Raw genomic sequence first — 20182 nt, 5'->3', positions numbered from 1 at the left:
ACCTTTTGCCGGCGAAGGCACCCCAACACTACAAAAGCTTTTTGAAAAAATTACTGTGGGGTTGTCACGCCTCATTGTTGCCCGTCAGCCTACGCATTGTTAACGAGACGCCTGTCGTTTGGACGAGACACCTGTCACTGGAACGGGGAGCGGCAAAAGCACAACGAGCGGGAAAGGAGGAGCGGTACCGTACTGCCTTACCGTATTTGCGTACCGTATTTTCGTAACTTGCTAAAACTCTCTAATGTCGTATTCCTGCAGCCGAAACGCCCAACGACCGAGGCGGCCTGAAGGATCTTTCAGAGATGAGAGCCAACAGAGCGCGTGATGGTCCGTGACTACTTCGAAGGGGCGGCCATAAAGGTACGGACGGAACTTGGTCAAAGCCCAGATTATGGCGAGGCACTCTTTTTCAGTGACTGAGTAGTTGCACTCCGCTTTCTTCAGGGTTCGACTCGCGTAAGCAACAACGTACTCGTCGTATCCTGGTTTCCGTTGAGCCAGTACCTCTCGCAACACCTCCCTCCCAGCACCTCCACCAAATGTCACGTGATTTATTCACGTACAAACTGCGAGAACGCCGTGGAACGTCAAGGGCCAAGATCCAGGCAAGTGCAAGCTCGGGGCGCGTGGGTGTCGCTCGCACTGTGGCTTGCTTTCTTCGCTCTTCGTCGTCGTCACGTATTCTTCACTACAATATATATTATATATAATATATATATATATAATATATATATATATATATATTGCGTAGTCGTGAGACGCGGAAGACCATTTTCACAGCAGACGCGTAGGACAAATTTTTTATATATTGACGTGATTGCTGTGTTGAAAGAAAACTTGGCCACCGTGGTTCGTTTCCCAGTGTGCTGGCGACAGTCACCACTGTCGAAATCGGGGGCGGAGGGGGCAGTGGGGGTGCTAGCGCCCCCCTTGCCCCCCCCCCCCCCCCCATAGATACGCCTATGAATGCACTGCTGTGCCAGTGACGTCTTCCTTCGTACGCCCGCATCACGTCGCTAGGGCCGCCATGTTGAATTCCGGCAGTGTCATTCGCTTTGTCGATGGTGTTGTGCATTGTAGTCTGCACAGTGGGTGCCAACCAAGCAGGACTCTGCTTACGGCAATGTTTCACTTTTTTGTGACCTAATGTATTTTATCCACCCTGCATAGACTTCGTGTCCCCAGTATGTATTAAGGAAATAAATAAGCAAATTTCAGTTGAGAAAGACAATAGCATTAGTGTGACTAAGCGATCTTTTATCGCAGAAAAAGTCACCGATAGCAGTTACATGGAAACAATTTATTTTTCTAGAGAGAACTACTTTATTGCTTATTAGAAGAACAATACACCATATATGACACCAGCCTTTTTTTTTCTTTTTCAAATTTATTGTAGCACAATAAGGTACCGATAAAGCGTGTGCTGAAGTACATGAGCATGACGACACCAGTCGCTAAAATCGATGTGTCGGCACACCTGCAGTTATACGCTGGCAGGACCACAGTAGGCAGTGAGCGCCTGCAGATGACTGTAGGATCAGGTTTTCATGTCAACAGTGGAACCACTGTCCGCCTGCAATGCCACATCCATGTGTCCATGAAGAAGTCATTCAGTCACATGTTTCCTTTCATCTGCCACCGCTCTTTTGCTTCAAACCTGCAAGGTAAATCAGCAGAACGCAGGATGACTATATATGTATCGTGCTCTATAAAGAACAAATGAACGAGTTAAGTGGTATGGCGTTAAGTACTTAAAGTGTGGCGCAAACAAAAATACTACATGAGAAAACAAAGATTGTAATTCATGAATGTTAGGTAATTCAGTTCTTCATTTCCCATTTAACATCAAGTGCAGCCTTCCAACTTTAAACTGATAAATAAAAAGTGACACTTTCGCCCCAAGGGTGAAGCAATGAATGCGATAGCGACAAAATGAAATTTTATATGAAGACAAGCGGCTAACCCCATTAGCAACCGAGCTGGCGTAGCGAAACGTGGCCGCTGCATCGAGCGAAGCGACCTTCGTGTTATCTACCGCTTCAACGGAAACTTAGCGGTGAGAAAACCGCACCCGCAAAGGTATGAGCCGTCCGCGACCGCGCCCGCCCGATCAAATTACGCAGTCCCTGCTGGAGTCCCGCAGCCACCCCTCCAGAACCACCCCCCTTGCATCCGCATCCCCGTGGCCTTTCGTGCGCCAGAAGACGGCCGGGGTGTTTCCTCCCCGCTTGAACCATGATCGCCGGCTCCCTTCGCACGCTTTCACTCGCACATAGAACATGAGACGCGCGAGGCGATGCTATCGCCCTTGCACTATATACGTAACTTCACGGCGACGGCAAATATCCGCCTGGGTTTTCCATACAATTGCTATCGCCATAATAATACTACTAATACTTTATTAGCACAGAATGGCTGCAGATGCTCGTTAGCCTGTAGTGTGCAGGCCCAGAATGGGGACCATCTTGGACCTGACTTTAGTTCGTCTTTTCTTGGGCTTCCTATAGACCGTTTTCACGGAGAGGAGGAGCGTAGCCTCGAACCGGTGTATTTTTGCCGCTTTCTCTCTCTCCACCTCGGCCGACCGCTGCCGCTGGTGTGTGCGGATTCCCGAGTTTTGCACTGCGTGGTGCGTGAGAGGTCAGCATGTTTCCATTTTTTGACGCGCTGAAGCGATTGTGCTGCCGCAAATCGAAATGTCGGACGAGAACAAGTCGACAAGCTACCACTGCGCTGCGTTCGGCTGAGGCAACAGCAACGGAAGCCTGAAAGAGTGGCAGCCAAGGCATGCGAAGTGCACAATGCTTTTAAATGACTTCGCTTCTCTCAGGTCGCACGCCTTCTTCACCCGCAAATAGTATATTATATGTGGTGTCTTCACTTATGGCCACATTTTCAAGTCATCACACCAACTTGTGATTGTGCTTGGGTGCTGGTACACTTTATCATCTGCACCAAAGAGAACCAATGTCAAGGCTGACGATTAATACACAAAATGTTTGGCCAAGACTCATAACATCAACCTCTCTGATTCTATGCTACAGCACATGATGTACAATGCCTGCGGTTAGAAAATGTTCCATCTTTGTGCGTGCAATTTCGAGGTTATCGAATTTCCAATCTACACTTTCCAATCTACATGACAGAAAGGCCTGCATGACATGTATGCTTTGGCGCAGGTACGCGTCTCTAACGTTTTGTCGAGAGCACGTTCTTTCTCGACTTGACAATTTTGTGACGATAACTAAGGTAGCGTTATGACAACCGCACCTTTTTTTTTTTTCGCGCGGCAACCTGGGTGTCGTGAATAATCGGCCCACGTTCGTTAAAGCCAGGTCGTTACTTGGACACGTGCGCTCATCGTAATGCTTCTCAAATACTCGCCGGAAAACAAACTGACAATAATGTTACCAAAAGCGGGCGCCCTTTCGGCGTATCGCTTGTGGCGGCGGCTCGCGCCGAAGCGAACTTACGCCATGTCATGCTTCCAGATGTGCAACAGGCTTAATTTTCATTTTATCATCGTGTTGTTTCTACGTCGAATTTTGAGCTCACCCGTCGTACATCTGTTTCTTATCCTGTGCAACGATCAGAGGCCACAGGCTTTTAACTACGACGGCGACACGAATGAACACAGGCATCGGTGTTTGTGCTCCTGTCGTTCCATGAACATTGTATTGCAACGTGCCAATCGGAACCAAAATGGTCTGTTAGGGATTAGAGTTACGTTTAACTTGAATAATGACGGCTCGGAAACGCGGGAGTCATCTTAAACACTAATGCGCGCTCCTGGCGCGCAGACGGACAATGGCCTACGTGTTCGCTCGTCTCCATTTACGTTTCTACGATTCCCTCGAGTTGTCCTAAATGTTAACGCTCTCTTATAGCGCATATTCCAAGAACCGCACCGAGGTCAGCTATAACAAAATATACAAAGCAATTGCCAATAGAGAGATGCTGCTTAAGAACTGCATTGGCATTCTACTCATCGTCGGCGCTGCTGCGGGAACGTCTCGTGGGCCGCCGCTGCTTGCTGTTTCAGCCATTTTGAAGCTGACAGCTAAGCGATTATTTACCAGCACCTTTAAACTCGCGAAGCGTTGCTCTGTTTTGCCCGTGTACCGCGAAGAACAGCAATGCCTTGTGAACTGAGCGTACACGCTGCATACACCGACGCGGAACCCCACACACCGGAAGGGCGGCGAAACATCGCAGACGCTAGGTGGCGCTGCGGCGGTGACAGGGATGCCCTTTGTCCCCGCTGTTATTCATGCTGTACATGGCGAGGATGGAAAAAGCGCTAGAAGGTAGCAACATTGGATTTAATTTGTCACACAAACAGGTCGGAGCGATGGTTGAGCAGAAGCTTCCAGGTCTATTTTATGCTGATGATATTGTCTTATTTGCGGACAGTCAAGATGATATACAGCGACTGGTAGATATATGCGGAAGGGAGTGTGAGGCTCTAGGACTAGGATTTAGTGCAACAAAATGTGGATTGATGGTATTCAATGATCACGGAGACCATACGGTCTTAATACAGGGCCAAAAAATACCGAGGGTAAGCGAGTACAAGTACCTCGAGTATGGGTAAATGAGGGGGACAGATATATGGAGGTACAAGAGAAAGCATCGGTAGCAAAGGGAAAGAGGAATGCTGCAATTATGAAGCACAGAGCTTTATGGGGATACAATAGGTACGAGGTGCTTCGAGGGCTGTGGAAGGGTGTGATGGTTCCGGGGCTTACATTTGGGAACTCAGTGTGTGCATGAAGTCAGAGTGCAATCAGGAATGGATGTAAATCAAAGAACGGTGGGCCGCCTCGCGTTGGGCGCTCACGGGAAGACGACAAATGAGGCGGTAAAGGGTGATATGGGATGGACAGGCTTTGAAGTGAGGGAAGCTCAGAGCAAAATGAGATTCGAAGAGAGGCTGAGGAAAATGAAGAAGAGTAGATGGGCAGAGAAGGTTTTCGGGTATTTGTATAGAAAAAGCGTTGACACGCAGTGGAGAAAAAGAACTAGGAGGCTCACCAGTAAATATGCGGCTGGCAGTGCGGGCGATATGGCAACAAGGAGCATTCAGCGGAAAGTCAGAGAGGCGGAGAGGACTTATTGGATGACAGCGATGGAAAAGAAGCCGGCACTGAGTAACTACCGAAAAGGAAAAAAACGAAATAAGGAGGGAGGCATTTTACGATAATTCAAGAGGAAGCGCTTTACTGTTTGAAGCGAGATCGAGTTGCCTTAGAACGCGTAGTTATAAAGCGAGATTCAGTAACGAAGAAGAACAATGTACATGCTGCGGGGGAACTAAGGAAACAATGGAACATGTACTGATTGAATGTGGCGATATTCACCCAGGTATACGTGTGGGCACGAGTCTACATGAAGCCTTGGGTTTTAGGGACAACAATGGAAAGCTGAACACGCCCGCGATAGAAATAAGTAAGAGACGGTTAGATTATTGGTGGCAGAAAAGTAGAGATAAAGTACAAAAATAAATAATTGGGGGAGAAAAAAAAAGGTCATTCTGCCTTAAGAGGCAGAGAGATGGACCGTGAATTTATATTTTTTTGGTATAATAACATAAATTTAATCAATGTAGATAAGGCATTAGGACAACATGAAACAAGGAATTTTTTTTTTGTCTTTTTCTTCTTCGAGCCTGGTGGCAGACATGTCACCGCCCCGTTATAAAGGGGACGCTCATAGCATCCATCCATCCATCTTTAAAAATGGCAGCCTCCTTGTGAAATTGGTGTATAGCAGGATATAGCAGGATTGAATCGCGTGTTTAAGGTACCATACCTTCTCCGCAAAAGAGTAAGGGGAGTACAATAACGCACGCGTGCGCACGCGCGCCGGCGCGCGCGCGCGCGCACACGCACGCACACACACACACACACACACACACACACACACACACACACACACACGAGTACAAGGTAGATGCACCAAGGCACCACAAAATATACCAATTACAGTATTAAAAAAATGCAGACAGTAAACCGTTTCAGAAAAAGCTGAGTCCTCTTACAACGACCGCATTCCAGTGTGCTTACATTATCGTTATGCTAGCGATTAGGATCATGTTCAGATATAACTAATATTTAAAGCAATGCAACATAAAACACCTCAAAGCTAGATCACAAAAATAAAGCCACATGTGAAGCGAAAAACGAAACTCAGAATAGGCTTTCTGAAGCTTTAAACACCCAGGACTTACTTACGGGGTAGCACAGCTATTTGACCTAGTTGGAAACGGTTCATCCTTGAGAAGCGCGAAAGAAACACAGGGACTAAGATGAGATAAACACAGGACAAGCGCTTTCTGACAACTAGTTTTATTAAAGAAAACTCAGACTTCTTGTCCTAACAGAACTGCGCACGGTACACGAACATATCAGTGCACATAGTGACACTCGTGAAATGGCTAAGCAGTCACAAAAAGGCAAATAATATTGATGTCTCTTTGTCAGATATGGAAATGGACGGATGACTTACACAGTCGTCATTGTGCTGTGAAATGAAAAGCACTTCTACGATTTCCCTCGATGTTTGGTTACAATGTTTAAAAAGAGTATCAGTGTTTTTAACGAGGGGGGTGCACTCGCATTGTTGCAGTGAAGCGCGAGGTGTGTGTTAGGACGCCCTTTCAAACTTGTCATGTGCTCTCTTATTCTAGTGTTCATACACCTGCCGGTCTGACCTACATACACGTGCCCACACGTCATGGGAATCCTATACACTATTTTATTGTTGCATTCTACATAGTACTTGCTTTTGTGTGCTACGGTGCAGTCTTTACCACTTTGCTCGCTTTCATATTTTTGCTTTACTCTGGAGCACACACTGCCAATTTTGTTTTTTGCCGAAAATGCTACTTTTATGTCATATATGCTTGCAACTCTTTTTAATCGATGGGGAAGGCCATGTACGTACGGAATTACAGACACTTTTGGACAGGGATCAATCTGCCTGTCCGTTTCTCTTGCTGGTTGCTTATCACATTTAAAATACTTCAGAAGTCGCCCGCAAGATGCTAGCAAAATGGTGTGTGGGTACCCAGCATCCTTCAGCCGGCCAATTTGGGATGCAAAAGCATTGTTCACAGAGTGGAAACAAGATTTTCGTAATGCCGACCGCAAATGTGATAAGCAACCAGCAAGAGAAACGGACAGGCAGATTGATCCCTGTTCAAAAGTGTCTGTACCCAATGGACAACGAATATCCTGACGACGTCCGAAGAAGAGCCTAACGTCCGCGTCCCAGAACGGCGGTTCACGGGGCGTGCAGCGGACGTCGCGTTTTGGATGTCCAAAAAAGGTCTTCCGACAGACGTCCAAGAATATATAGCACGTGGACGTTTTCAATAATACAGGCGTGGATATCAAGAGGACGTCGACAGGAGATGGCCGTGCGGACATTTCAAAGCTGTTTGGATGCAAACCGCTACACGCTAGTTCATCTGACAATGCGTGAAACTGATTTTGCAACATATGGAAACCGCCGCTAAGTTTTATCTTTCGGAAAATATTTGATTGAGGAAATAATTCATGGATAATTGTGCGAGCATGTATGCATTGCATTCGTGGCATTTCTCGCGATTATTTACGTGCTTAGGAGAAAGGTGAATGGGTGACGCACATACGTAACGTGACTGCAGTTTCTTCCCACGAAACACAAAACCTCTAAAAAACGTCTTAGTTTACGAGAAGACCAAAAATATATGCATTTTTTAAATATAGCATTAATTCGCCCCTCAAATGTGCTTGCATACTCTTTATTAGCATTTTCAACAGCTACGGCATACCCAGAGTCTATTTTGCCAAAGAAGTTCATAACGCCTAGTTCGAGACATTTTTCAGACATTTTATCTGAAAGTACGAGTGCACAACGACTATCTCAATGATTCTTCGAATGTTTTCTCGAGAAGGGCCTATATACAAAAACGGCATGTCAAAAGAGCGGTTACGTCGGTTTTACTCAAACAAATGACGCAGACAACCATACCCCCAAAATAATTTGTTTCACAACGATGCCTCTAACAGCACGCTCGCACAGCAGCGACTGACAACAGTAGTAAAACCGGCAAAACGCAGGCACGCACGCAGCGCACCCGGCGCACCATGCGGCGCACCGTGCAATCAGCTTCGGCGGCACTCATGTTGAAACGTGTCCTTCGCGATCGTGCTGTGCACCGGCGACTGCGGAGACGCCGTGACGCCGTTGGCGTCGTCGCGTCGTTTTGCGTTGGCAGCAGCACGGCTGTCATCGTTTCGCATTTTGTGTAGCGTGCCAGCTTTTCTGTACGGTTCACTGGCTGTTATCTGGCATGAAGTACTGTGCTCATGCCATTTGCCGCATATTTTCCATCAGTGATTCGTGAAACCAGCTCTACTGTGTGTTTTCGCCGACGGTCCGTTACAACAATGGCCTGATCTGCTCGCCACCTTCGTTGCAGCTAGCAAGCAGCTATTCGGATAACTTACTTCTTTCGGTAAGTGAAATTAAGTGCGCCTGACTTTTCGTCATTACTGCTAGAACTTTTGACAGTTCTTTGCTAGTGGTTGAATCTTGGTCGAACGCGAAACTATACGGAGACGCGCCGTTGCGAATCGTAAGCCAGACTTACTCGCCCTATTCCAGGTCGGTCATCTTGTTCTTCTGCGGGTTACAGCTCGTGTGTGGGGTGGGTGTATGCGTGCGAGCGAGTGCTTGCTTGCTTGCTTGCTTGCTTGCTACAACCATGCCGGCCTATCGCTGACAAATAGTGCAACGATTCTACAACAGGTGCCTCGCTTTGTGAGTAGTTATGACTGTCGTTAATAAATACATGACAGCATTTGTGCACATCTGTAATTGGAAATCTGTCTTTAGAATGACTTGATGCTCAATTATTTGTTGTAAATTATAACTAGCTTACTTGCTTCTTCTTGTATGCAGCTTTTCTTCACCGCTGTTTGTACAAGACATGAGGCCCGAGACCACGCCAGCTTGTGTGAAAGCCAGCGCAGTTTCTTTGACGGGACCTGGAGTGCATTCATGCATAACTTGAATTTATGTTGCTGCTGCGTCAATCAGCTTCACCTTGTGCGGTCACCTTTTGTCGTATTTTGTGCCACATTCGGTGCGCTTTATTCATTAATAAAGCCGCTTTTACAAGATCATTGGATAATTTATTGTTTCTGATAAGCATGATTATTTGTGCGCCATACACTAAACGTCATTTATGAAGTACGTGTTCATCCTCTGCATGTTCAGATTTATTATTTGTTCAGTAGTAAACCGATGTGAATTCTACATGGAAATTGGATATAAGTGGTGCGTAGAAGAAAAGTAAGGACACAAAGAAGCGCTTGTTTGTGTCCTTACTTTTATTGTCTGCGTCTCGATTTTTGAGCTGTATTTACAATGAGCCCATTGGTGCCCCGCTGGATATAGTGAGGCTTTTGGTCATTATCACGTCCAGAGCTGTACTTTCTGTGGATTTTGGGTACCTTCAGGATATGATATCCTGAAGGTGCCAAAAATACACAGAAAGTCCAGCTCTGCACGTGATAATGACCAAAAGCCTCACTGTGTCCAGCATATGGGTCATTCCACGGACGTTTCCTGGACGTCGGTTAAGATTTTTACTGAATTTGCATACGTCCAAGCACGTCCGAATATCCGGTTTTGACGCCCGGTGGGATTAACTCGGGATGTTCAATTCCTTTGCGCCATATAGTCCTGCGGACGTCCCGTTGAACGTCCCACGGTATTTGTCGTGCATCCGCCGGATGTACGTAATGTCCAGTAAAGTGGTCCGATAGACGTCCCAAAGTTATTGGTTGCCCATTGGGGTAATTCCGTACGTAAATGGCCTTTCCCATCGATTAAAAAAAGTTGCAAGCAAATATGACGTAAGAGTAGTATTTTCGGCAAAAAACAAAATCGGCAGTGTGTGCTCCAGAGTAAAGCAAAAACATGAAAGCGAGCAAAGTGCTAAAGACTGCACCATAGCACACAAAAGCAAGTATGTAGAATGCAACAATAAAATAATGTATAGGATTCCCATGACGTATGGGCACGTGTATGTAGGTCAGGCAGGCAGGTGTGTGAATGCTAGATTAAGAGGGCACTTGACCAGTTTGAAAGGACGCACACCTCGCCCTTCGCTGCAACGAATGCGAGTGCACCCCCCTCGTTGAAAACACTGACACTCTTTTTAAACATTGTGAGTGTGAAATGAAAAGCGCTTCTACGATTTCCCTCAATGTTTGGTTACAATTTGTAACCAAACATCGAGGGAAATCGTAGAAGCGCTTTTCAATTCACAGCACAATGACGACTGTGTAAGTCATCCGTCCATTTCCATACCTGACAAAGAGACATCAATATTATCTGCCTTTTTGTGACTGTTTAGCCATTTCACGAGTGTCACTATGTGCGCTGATATGTTCGTGTACCGTGCGCAGTTCTGTTAGGATAAGAAGTCTGAGTTTTCTTTAATAAAACTAGTTGTTAGAAAGTGCTTGTCCATGTTTATCTCTTCTCAGTCCCTGTGTTTCTCTTGCGTTTCTCAAGGATTACTTACGGGGACTCTTTGCACAAGATCATGAAATATGTGCACGTTCAACAAGAAAAGGAGAAACAATGTGAAGAGATAAGTATGTATACTATTCGCTTATAATGCAAAACAGGCACTGCATCCAACACTAACGTCATTTGCAAAGCCTATGCTGATTCTCACAAGTGAAAGAAATGTACTTCTTTCTGACGTGTTCTAGATGCTGAACTGGCGCAAGCCACAGTTCAAGATAGTCTCGACGTTTCTTCCTCCACGGTTTAACTGCATCGGTCGAAGAAGTGGAATTCTTTTTCTCCTCTCACCTCGGTACCCCTTTTCCTTCGTACCGCAAAGGACGCGTGCACGTTGCGCAACAGGCAACGAAAGGGTCCTCACCTCGGGCTTGCCGTGGCGAAAAAAAAAAGTATACTGCGAAAAGCAGATGCTGCTGCAAACAACTAGGCCAAATACTGCGACAAGGAGAGCTTACAAGCAGAGCGCGGAGTTCCCTCTTTTTCATGCGCCCTCTCTTTAAGTGGAGTCCTGTCATAACTCTCTTTTGGAGCTGACAACGCGAGCTGTATGTCATCATACAGCAGATTACCGCTCTTGGGCGATATCTCACAAATCAGGAGCGGCGTTTGGATCAGATGCGCTTCTTGCCACGGGGTGCCACCACGTGTTGGCGCCACGCTCTATTGTGTGCTAAAATTACACAGCACTAGCGAGTACCGGAATCACACCGGGAGACGTTTCATGACACGCACTGACCATGTGCAGCTTCCAGCCCGCTCATCGGAGAGGAAGTGCTAAAGGCGTGCGACAAATTCGCTTTAAATCCCCTCGTTCTTGAGGGATTTGAGAAATTTTTGAGGCAATAGATTCGTGAGCCAATAAACTTCGATGCTGAGGTCATTCGATCATTACGTGGAAAAGTAGTTCAGGGCGCTTGATGGCTTCGATTTTAAGGCTAAACACTATACACACAGGTAAGCCTTTCTGGTTTCCGCTGAACGTACACATTCTCCTAAATTTAGTGACTTAATTCAAAATTTGTGTTTTGGTGCAGTTGACACCGCTCGAAGGTTAGGCACGAGATGGCACAACGGTTTTATTACTGCTATAGAGTTACTGTATATACAGTAATTTTAATTACTGCCAGATCTGGATGTGTAAAAAATCGCCCAACCGAAGGCATTTTGGCAATAACGTAGTGTGTCGACCAAGCAAAACTTGTGTGGCTCAGTGTATATGCGTATCAAAATGAGGCTGCGTGTTCTTCGCAGAGGCTACTGAGAAAAATCCCAAGGAAAAAAAGCCATCACTTGACCAAATACGTGGCTCCATTATCACCACTTACGGCATGTGCTGCTGAGAACAAACACACGAAGCAAAGGCACATTGAGACATAATAAATGGACCAACTGTGTAAATTGGGAAAGAAGCAAATTTCGTAGGTTGGCAATGGCGTAATAATGAGAGCTCACCCCCAAGGTAGCTTGGCCTGCCTCTTGACGTAGTCCCTCCTGCTCTTGGCCTCTTGCTCCTCAGCACACCGCTTGGCAGCAAATGCATCGGCAATCTTCACAGCAAACTGTTGAGGGGTGAGCACTTAGAATGAATACAGAATATTTGCGCCAGAAGCAAATTCGACTGGATTTTAATATGCACTGCATTCAGCTGAAAATTTGTAGTTGAACAACCAAAATTTCACTTCTTGCCAATAGCTTCATAGGAAGCAGTCACAGAGTACAGTTGGACCTCGTTATTAAAACACTGATATAGTGAATTATTTGTTATAGCGAACTAAATACGAACTTTCGTTGGTCACGCTTCATTTCAGTTACATTAATTTCTTCATAACAAAACCGAACACTCGAGAGCCACTTCGAGATCGACTGTAATGAAGAAACAGGATAGAAAATTGGGCTAGTTGGTACAAATGCATTCTTGATGCAGAGCTAAAAGACAGACTAAGAAGGAACATTCACACAGGACGAACGCTTACTCGCAACTGAAAAATTGATTTGAAAAGATCATCCAAGAAAAACAAGAACAAGAAAGACAAGTGAAAAACCGTGTGCAAAAGCAAAAAAATATATATAAAAAGAGGGGTATTGATGTCGAAGATCTAGTTTATTCGCTCGAACAAGGTGAACTTATGCGCAGCGTCAAGGAAGCAGTTACGGAACACAATGACGAGTTGGAATTTACACAGCGGTGTGGGATGAGCTTAGAAGCATTTCTTGAGTTGCTGTTGTTTTATCTAAACAACACGTTTGTAGAATGGAATGATTAGTTGTTTGTGCAGAAAACAGGAATATGCATTGGCTCGAAAGTCGCTCCTGTGCTAAGCGACCTGTACTTGAGCCGAGTTAACCGCAGACTTCAGGATTAACCTCAAGGATGTGGCTAGTTAGGTATTTCGCTATGTAGATGACTACTTAGTGTTTTTTTTCTTGCATTAACTACAGTAGAAGGGCAGCCGATATCCTGAAAGTTTTCCGTGAATGCGGCTATGGATTGAGGTTTACCCTTGAGCTGGTTAAGGACACCAAGCTACAGTTTTTAGATTTATGCCTTTCATTCGAGGGCAGTCATGTTTGTCGGCATTATCTTCCGAGATCGCAGAAACCCCTCCCTCCATTTTCGTCCCGACACTCGAAAGTGATAAAGAACGGAATAGCGTATTCCGCCCTGAAGTCTGCTTTGGCAAAGTCTTGCGAACATGGCATGGAGCGTAGTTTCTTAACACAGATCCAGAGACTTCAACAAGCGGGTTACCCTGACAGTGTGCTGTCTAGTTGCAGTGAGAGGCTATCGGGATGGGTAAAGGGTCTGAACCATTCCAACGAAAAGGTAACAGTGTTACCTTATGTACACAAGCTATCCCATGGTCTTAGTATTGTAGGCAATAGGTACAGGGTTAAGACAGTGTTCTCTGCTCCAAATAAATTTTTCCGGAATCTGTCCTCCCGTTAGGAGAAAAATAGAGCACAGTAGCGTGTTAAGTGAAGGCTGTGGAACGAACCATGTAAAGTCTACGTTTGGCCGTGTAAGTGTGGGGTCGTCTACCAGATCCCACTCACTTGCGGGAATTCTTACGTGGGGCAAACAGGCAGATGTTTAAATGTACAGGTCGGCCCACTGTTAGAGGGAACACGCGAGCGCGTGGCACATGCTCCGCGCAGCGCCATGCACAGGAAGCGGCGAAAACAAAGCGCATGTGCAAAACGACTCAGAGGCGGCACATGCCGCGCGTCGTCTGCTACTGAAACCGCACGTCAAGAGGCATGCGAAAAGTTTGAATGAATTCCTACTGATAAATCCCCACACCCAAGGATAGGTTTGCTCGGTTTCAGGCCTGGGCTAGTTGGTTCATGGTTGCAACAGAGGAAGAAACAGTGTAAAACATTTGACGGAACACAAGACGAAGAAAGTACGACGGCAGCGCTGTATCTTGTCCTGTATCCGCCTCGTGCATCGGTATGGTGGCGCCACCGCTCGGCTAAGGCGGTTGTACCCTCTCCCAACCCCCCATAGGATCCCATGCATTTTGAATGAAGTTGGCGATTCCGTTGCGCAAAAACAAACTAGCGCCATCTCTTGACATAACGCCACACCGACAATGCAACACCTCCTCTTTCTTCCACCGACTGGCCATGCTCCAAGCTAACTCCTCTCTCCACTTTCTTTTATTTCTTTCGGTGGCCGTGAGAGCGCGCGCTGTGCACTGTGACTGTGTAGTGGACAGCGCACCCGACAAGGCCGGCTGGGCTCGTCGCTTTCGTCGCGTCTTCCTTGAACGTTGCAACGTTAATATTGTGTAAGGCGGTGGCCACACGTCGGACGATGAACCCTGATTTCGTTCAGCAGCCATTTCATCAACGGCAATGTTTCAGACGCCTCAGTTGTGTACTTTTGTGTTGGTTGCTGGACAAGATGGCTTCCTGCAAGACCGCGTTTTTCCAATTCAGCTGTGTGTGTAGTTCTCGGCGTCGCAGCAGTTTGATGACGCGAGGACGTCAACTGATGCTACATCGTGGGAACCGCTGAAGCGACTGCAAGCTTCACAACATTGTGCCAGAATATTCTAGCGTACTGTACGCGCACGATTGTGCTACACTTAAAATACCACGCTTGGCCTCGCGCGTCAACCTGATACGCCTGTGTGCAACAAGTGTGTTGTTATCGTTGTTGCGTCGGTTAATATTGAATTGCAATTGGAATACTGTTCTTGCAAAGGTAAGTGAAGCTGTAAGTAGTTGCCCTTCTATATGCTCGCTACTCCACGAACATTACTTCTAGAATCGCATTTTATGTTGAGCTGCACATACCAAAGGAGGATCTAGCATACGAGATACATTACACGCGTGGGCATTTCCTACATAAGTCTGAGTAATGCCACGCGTGCGCATTTCCTATATAAGTCTGAGTAATGCCATGCTCAATTTAAAGCGCATGCGTTAGAGGATTGTGGCTTCAATGGTGAAAGTGATTAGATATTCCGAAATATGTGATTGCAATGCAGTTAGAACTTTCCCATATGTTAACACGGTCTGTGAACAAAAAAAAATACGCTGTGTGAATGTCTGTTGGTCATTTGCTAAAGTACTTTCACGCATTATTATGCAGCTGTGTGACGGCTGTTAAAACGTTCAGCAAGTTAGATTTCAGTTTTCTTGGCCTAGTTGAGTGCTACGAGTGTTGGGCGAAGATAAAAACGCGTGTCTTTTGTGCGTTTCTTAAGCAGGCATACAGCAGTAATAGTCATTGTTGTTGTACTGTTCGGGGTGTTCAATAAAACAAGAATGCTGTTTTGTACTGTTTCATCTGTGTTAACAGATCACGCAAACAACTTGGACACATGCACGTAAGAAACGTACGCAGTGCATCGCGCGCACGCATAAAAAACGGGCCTGTCATTTTAAAACAAATAATATAGAACAATTGACGTAACAAACGGCATGGTTGTCTAGTGGAGCAGCGTCGGCAGTACAAATATCAAACCAGAATGAAAAATGAATAGACAAACGGCGAGTAACGGATGCTTTGCCAGGCTTTGTCCACGGCTTCTATGAGCCGCGCGTACCCACCTTTCGCCACCGTTCGCCGTTGGTGGCGCCACCGGTACAACTCAAAGCAGCAGCGCACGAGGCGGATAGCGCTGTTGTACTTTCTTCGCCTTCTGTTCCTTGAAATTTTCTGCACTCTTTCTTCCCTGAATAATGAGGGCTGTGGTGCAAGTTAACGGTGACTTGAAGCGCTACACGGCCATCAGTGCGAATGTATTTTGTCTTGTTTGTGTGTTTTTTGTTGCTTCCTAAAAAGCTTAAATAAATGTTGTGATCTCCATTTTTCATGTCATGCTACAATTAGGAATGCGTCATTCAAACTTTTTGCGCGGCTCACCACTCCTTCCAAGTGCCCGCGCTGCTGCGTCCTTGCCGTGCAATTGCACAGCTGTTGATGGGCGATTGCACAAATGCACGGCAGAGCCGTAACAGCGCGGCCATGCGCGAGCAATGAAGGGGCGTTTCAGTAGCAGACGACGCGAGGTACGTACCGCCTCTTCGTTTGTTTGCGCATGCGCTTGGTTTTCACCACTTGCAGTGCATGGCGCTGCGCGGAGCGTCAGCCACGCGCTCGCGTGTTCCCTCTAACAGTGCACCGACCTGTACGTTCAAAGGAGCATAACCAGTTGCTGAAGAAATCGGATGCTTCGCATCTCGCGTCGCACTGTTACACGTGTGGTTGTTCTCCAGTGTTTCCAGATACGAAAGTCTTGTCGTCACACAAATGCAAGGTCACTCGAGAGGTGATAGCCTTCCATATCAAAAGAATGGGTGACGCATGCATCAGTCAGGCATCATTGTCACCGACGGAAAAGGAGTTTTCTTTTCTGCTGAGCACATGTTCTGTGAAGTAATGCTTATGTTAGTGACTAGATTACCCCTACTTTTTATATTTTTTTTGCTTTTGCACACGGTTTTTCACTTGTCTATCTTGTTCTTCTTGTTTTTCTTGGATGATCTTCTCAAATAAATTTTTCAGTTGCGAGTCAGCGTTCGTCCTGTGTGAATGTTCCTTCTTAGTCTCTGTCTTTTAGCGCTGCATCAGGAATGTAACGAAGAAATATTCGGTTCGCGCAAAGGTAAAATAAAAAAGCAAAATAAGTATTGAAAGACAATTCTCGACCGCATTTTTTAAATAGTTCGAAAAAAGTCATCATCGCAAAGGCGAAGCAATGAATGTGATAGCAACAAATTGGAATGTCACCCAAGGGACGGCAAGCAGCTCGAAACTTGCAGCGTGCCGCTCAAGCACAAAGGATGCACGTAAAGAACACACACTGGACGAGCGCAAACTAACAACTGTCACAGCTCGACACTTGCAGCACTCTGCTCAAACACAAGGAGAAGCGCTCGAGAAGAACGCATAGGTATACACAGGACGAGCGCGAGCGCTAACTAACTGTCACAGTCGTTACTTTGCACTTGAGCAGCGCGCTGCAAGTGTCGACTATATGCACAACCAACCAGTAGCGTAGGCAGAAATTTGCTTCGGGGAAGGGGGGCAGGTGAGTGTGGTCGAGCGCCATTTTGTGCTCTCTATCCCACGGCAAAAAAATGGGGGGAGGGGCACGGGCCCGGTGTGCCACCCCCTGGCTACACCACTGCAACCAACTAACTAGCCCTATACTTTGGCTCTTCTAGTTAGCAGCTCACTCCTTTCGCAAACGCGGCCACTGCAGCGAGCGAAGTTACCTTCGTGCGGCCTATAGCTTCAACGCAAGCTTTGAGGTGAACACACAAGACCTACAAATCTTCTCCCTCACGAGATAAGTGCCCGAGCATGGGCGACCACGCCCTGTAGGGCATAGTACAGGTCGGACGCGCGCATCCCAACTCCTGCGAAACCCGAGCGCCGCGACGACCTTCAAAGCGCGCCCTTCGCGCCATCTCGCGGGTGATAGTGAACACGCTGAAGCACCTCCGAGCTCTGCGTGCCACCAACGGTAAATGGTGTATATAAATAGCTCACTGTTAGTATGCTGGATGACGTGTACTATATGGCCCAGCTGTCTAATAGCGCGCTGTGGAGCGAGGGGCCGCAGGTTCGAATCCCGGTGGCGCGCGTCAGAAAATTTTTCTTCATAATTATTTTTATTTGTGGCTTATATATATATGGAACATAACGGCGACAGCAAAAACCCGCTGACAGTATCTATATAATTGCTATTGCAATAAAAGTTGCGGAAATGTTTCATCATCCAGCGGGGAAAAAAACGCATTTGACTGGCTGTACAACCATATGCATAGAACGGGATAACTTGAGACGCTCATGAGACGACGAAGGGCGGTGTACTGCGTCCTTGCCCCAGCCAGTCATCCGATTTGCAATAGCCAATTCTTAATCTACATTTACAACGAATATCGGATATGACGAAACAATTTACTGTCCAGATGCTACTTCACAATAACGACGTTCCACTGTACTGTGTTTTCTCAATTGTAACACAGTCATAATTGTAAAGAGAGGGGTGACCATTCAGTCTGTTCATGGAAAAAAAAGTAAAACCATGAATGTGGTAAGAGGTCATATGGGAGAAACCATTTGTTTACGAGATATAAAAACAAAAAAAAATGCGGTCCTGTAAAGGGGTGAAGACCGCATTTTTTTAAACTTTCGGGCTCATTGCCCGGATGTCTCGTTGACGATGCCGTGATCTCGTATGAATGTTCGTATGTTCTCATTGAGATCCCCGGATACCTTGTTTGAAGTGCCCGGATAACGGCGCTGGCATTTTGGCTCGAGGTCACTCGAAGGCCACCCACAACGGCAGCTAAAAGCATTTCATGCTTTAAAGGAAATTCCGGCAGGTCCCACGCACCATGGTAATCGATGTTATGCGAAGCAGTCAGCGAGAAGCTGCCTTTGCCTCATTTATTAGCTTTGGACCAATCGTTACGAGGAGGGTCGAATTGCCAATTGCCAAGTGCCAATTGAGTTGTGTGCATTACGCAGGCTTTCTAGGCATGTCGACTATGCCATAATGACTAAAGTGTAGTTTATAGTCTGACGTAACATCAGCACTCACTTTCGAGCGCAGACATCACTTTCCTAGACATGTGCATCCTACACGTCAGTGATGAGGATATCATAAGACTCAGCAGGGTCAAGGAATGCCAAATTATAAGTTCCAGAGTCATAGCAGTACATATGCAACATCTATTGCATTGTTATAAGAGAGAATAGCCAACACCATACACAGCTTAATTAAGTCAACGCTTGTTAACAGTGGTCATGATATGTTTTGTTTTTGACCCTTTCAGACGCCGCCTATGAAGAACTGTCTGTAAATGCGTCAAATCCATACAACATTACTTCAAGGCACTCGATATTCTATTGCAACAAAAATAATGTCATAATATGCTAATTTATGTGTGTTATACTAATTATTCCCAATTAAATTGTAACTAAATATATATTTATTCTGAAGTCATTCACGCCTTGTTTTTGCATAAATATAATTGACTCAGGTAAGAATTTTAGTGCGAAATCGTTTTCGGTTATGTCAATTTTGAGCAAAGAAGAATTATACTTTAGACGTGGCTCGCGGGAAGCGGCACGTCGAACGACTCGTAGTAGTGCCTTCAGCAAAGTAACCATATGCAACAGTACACTGCAAAATGAAGTTAAATGAAGACAAATTTATAATGCAGGAGGTTCAATTCATCCAAAATTCAGTCTATCTGGCTCTTTCTTAGCCACTAGTCGATAGAACTAACAAAAACAAGTGGTGTACACAATTGTGTACATAGCGTGTCAAAGAGTTAATTTGCGACATTGTTTGCGGGCATTATGCCAGTACCGTCATGGCCCGTAGATTCAGCGAAATCTATTGTGGAGTTGCGAATTTCATTCACCACTATTCACTAGTTTAACAAATCCTCGTAAGTTGGTTTAATCACCAAAACCAAATAGAGTGCATAACTTTGTCCCATTGGTAGCAATACAGCAGTTAACTGCCAGCAGCTCCATTCCGACTGCTTTCAATGAGAATTTGTCCTTTTTTTCACTGAGATTCTTTCGACGTTGGCATCAGGGGGAGCGAGCTCAGCGATATACGAGAGGTGACATCCCTTTTTTTTTTCACCGATGCAGATTGCTTCCAAGATATTATCCTTGTTGGCAACGTCTGTCTTCTGCCCGATCATGACCGCTTGGAAGATCAGAGGTTGTCGTATTTAGCACTGCCGCTTCTGCGGCACGAGCAGAGCAGAACGTGGACTATAGGCTGCACAGAGTAGTGCACGATTTGAAGCGCCAGGCTTCTCACATGCCATCTTCCACTGGCATGCAGGAAGCGAGGAGAGCATTCATGTGCATCCTTTCCTCCGAGCCACTGTTGCAAAGAACACTGTTCCGCTTCATCGCATGCTCTGAACACTGTTCCGCAACGCATGATTTTGAAAAATTCGCCCCCCCCCCTCCTCCCAAAAGAAGTGTGTAATTTAATGATCTGACCAATGACACCAACAAAAGTCTAAATTTATTAAGGCAAAAGCTTTAAGTGCCTTGTTTAGTGGCCCCATGAGCGAAATACGGCATGCGAATGAA

At 46.0% G+C, this 20182-nt stretch overlaps 1 protein-coding gene across 1 annotated transcript in view; it reads right to left on the bottom strand.

The window, feature by feature from the left end:
* Positions 1-1318: 1318 nt before the first annotated feature.
* Positions 1319-20182, bottom strand: part of LOC119377324 (protein FAM204A-like) — a 40741-nt gene continuing 21877 nt past the window's right edge. Inside the window, exons 5-6 of the mRNA XM_037646858.2 lie at positions 12046-12152; positions 1319-1660 (exon numbers count right to left, since the gene is read on the bottom strand). Coding sequence (XP_037502786.1) covers positions 1618-1660; positions 12046-12152 — 150 coding nt within the window. The 3' untranslated portion in view covers positions 1319-1617. The remainder of the gene's footprint in view (positions 1661-12045; positions 12153-20182) is intronic.

Source organism: Rhipicephalus sanguineus, unplaced genomic scaffold, assembly GCF_013339695.2.
Source record: "Rhipicephalus sanguineus isolate Rsan-2018 unplaced genomic scaffold, BIME_Rsan_1.4 Seq433, whole genome shotgun sequence".
In the NCBI taxonomy this organism is placed as follows: Eukaryota; Metazoa; Arthropoda; class Arachnida; order Ixodida; family Ixodidae; genus Rhipicephalus; species Rhipicephalus sanguineus.
The sequence above is the reverse complement of the archived record's forward strand: the minus strand, read 5'-3'. Positions and strand labels throughout refer to the sequence as shown.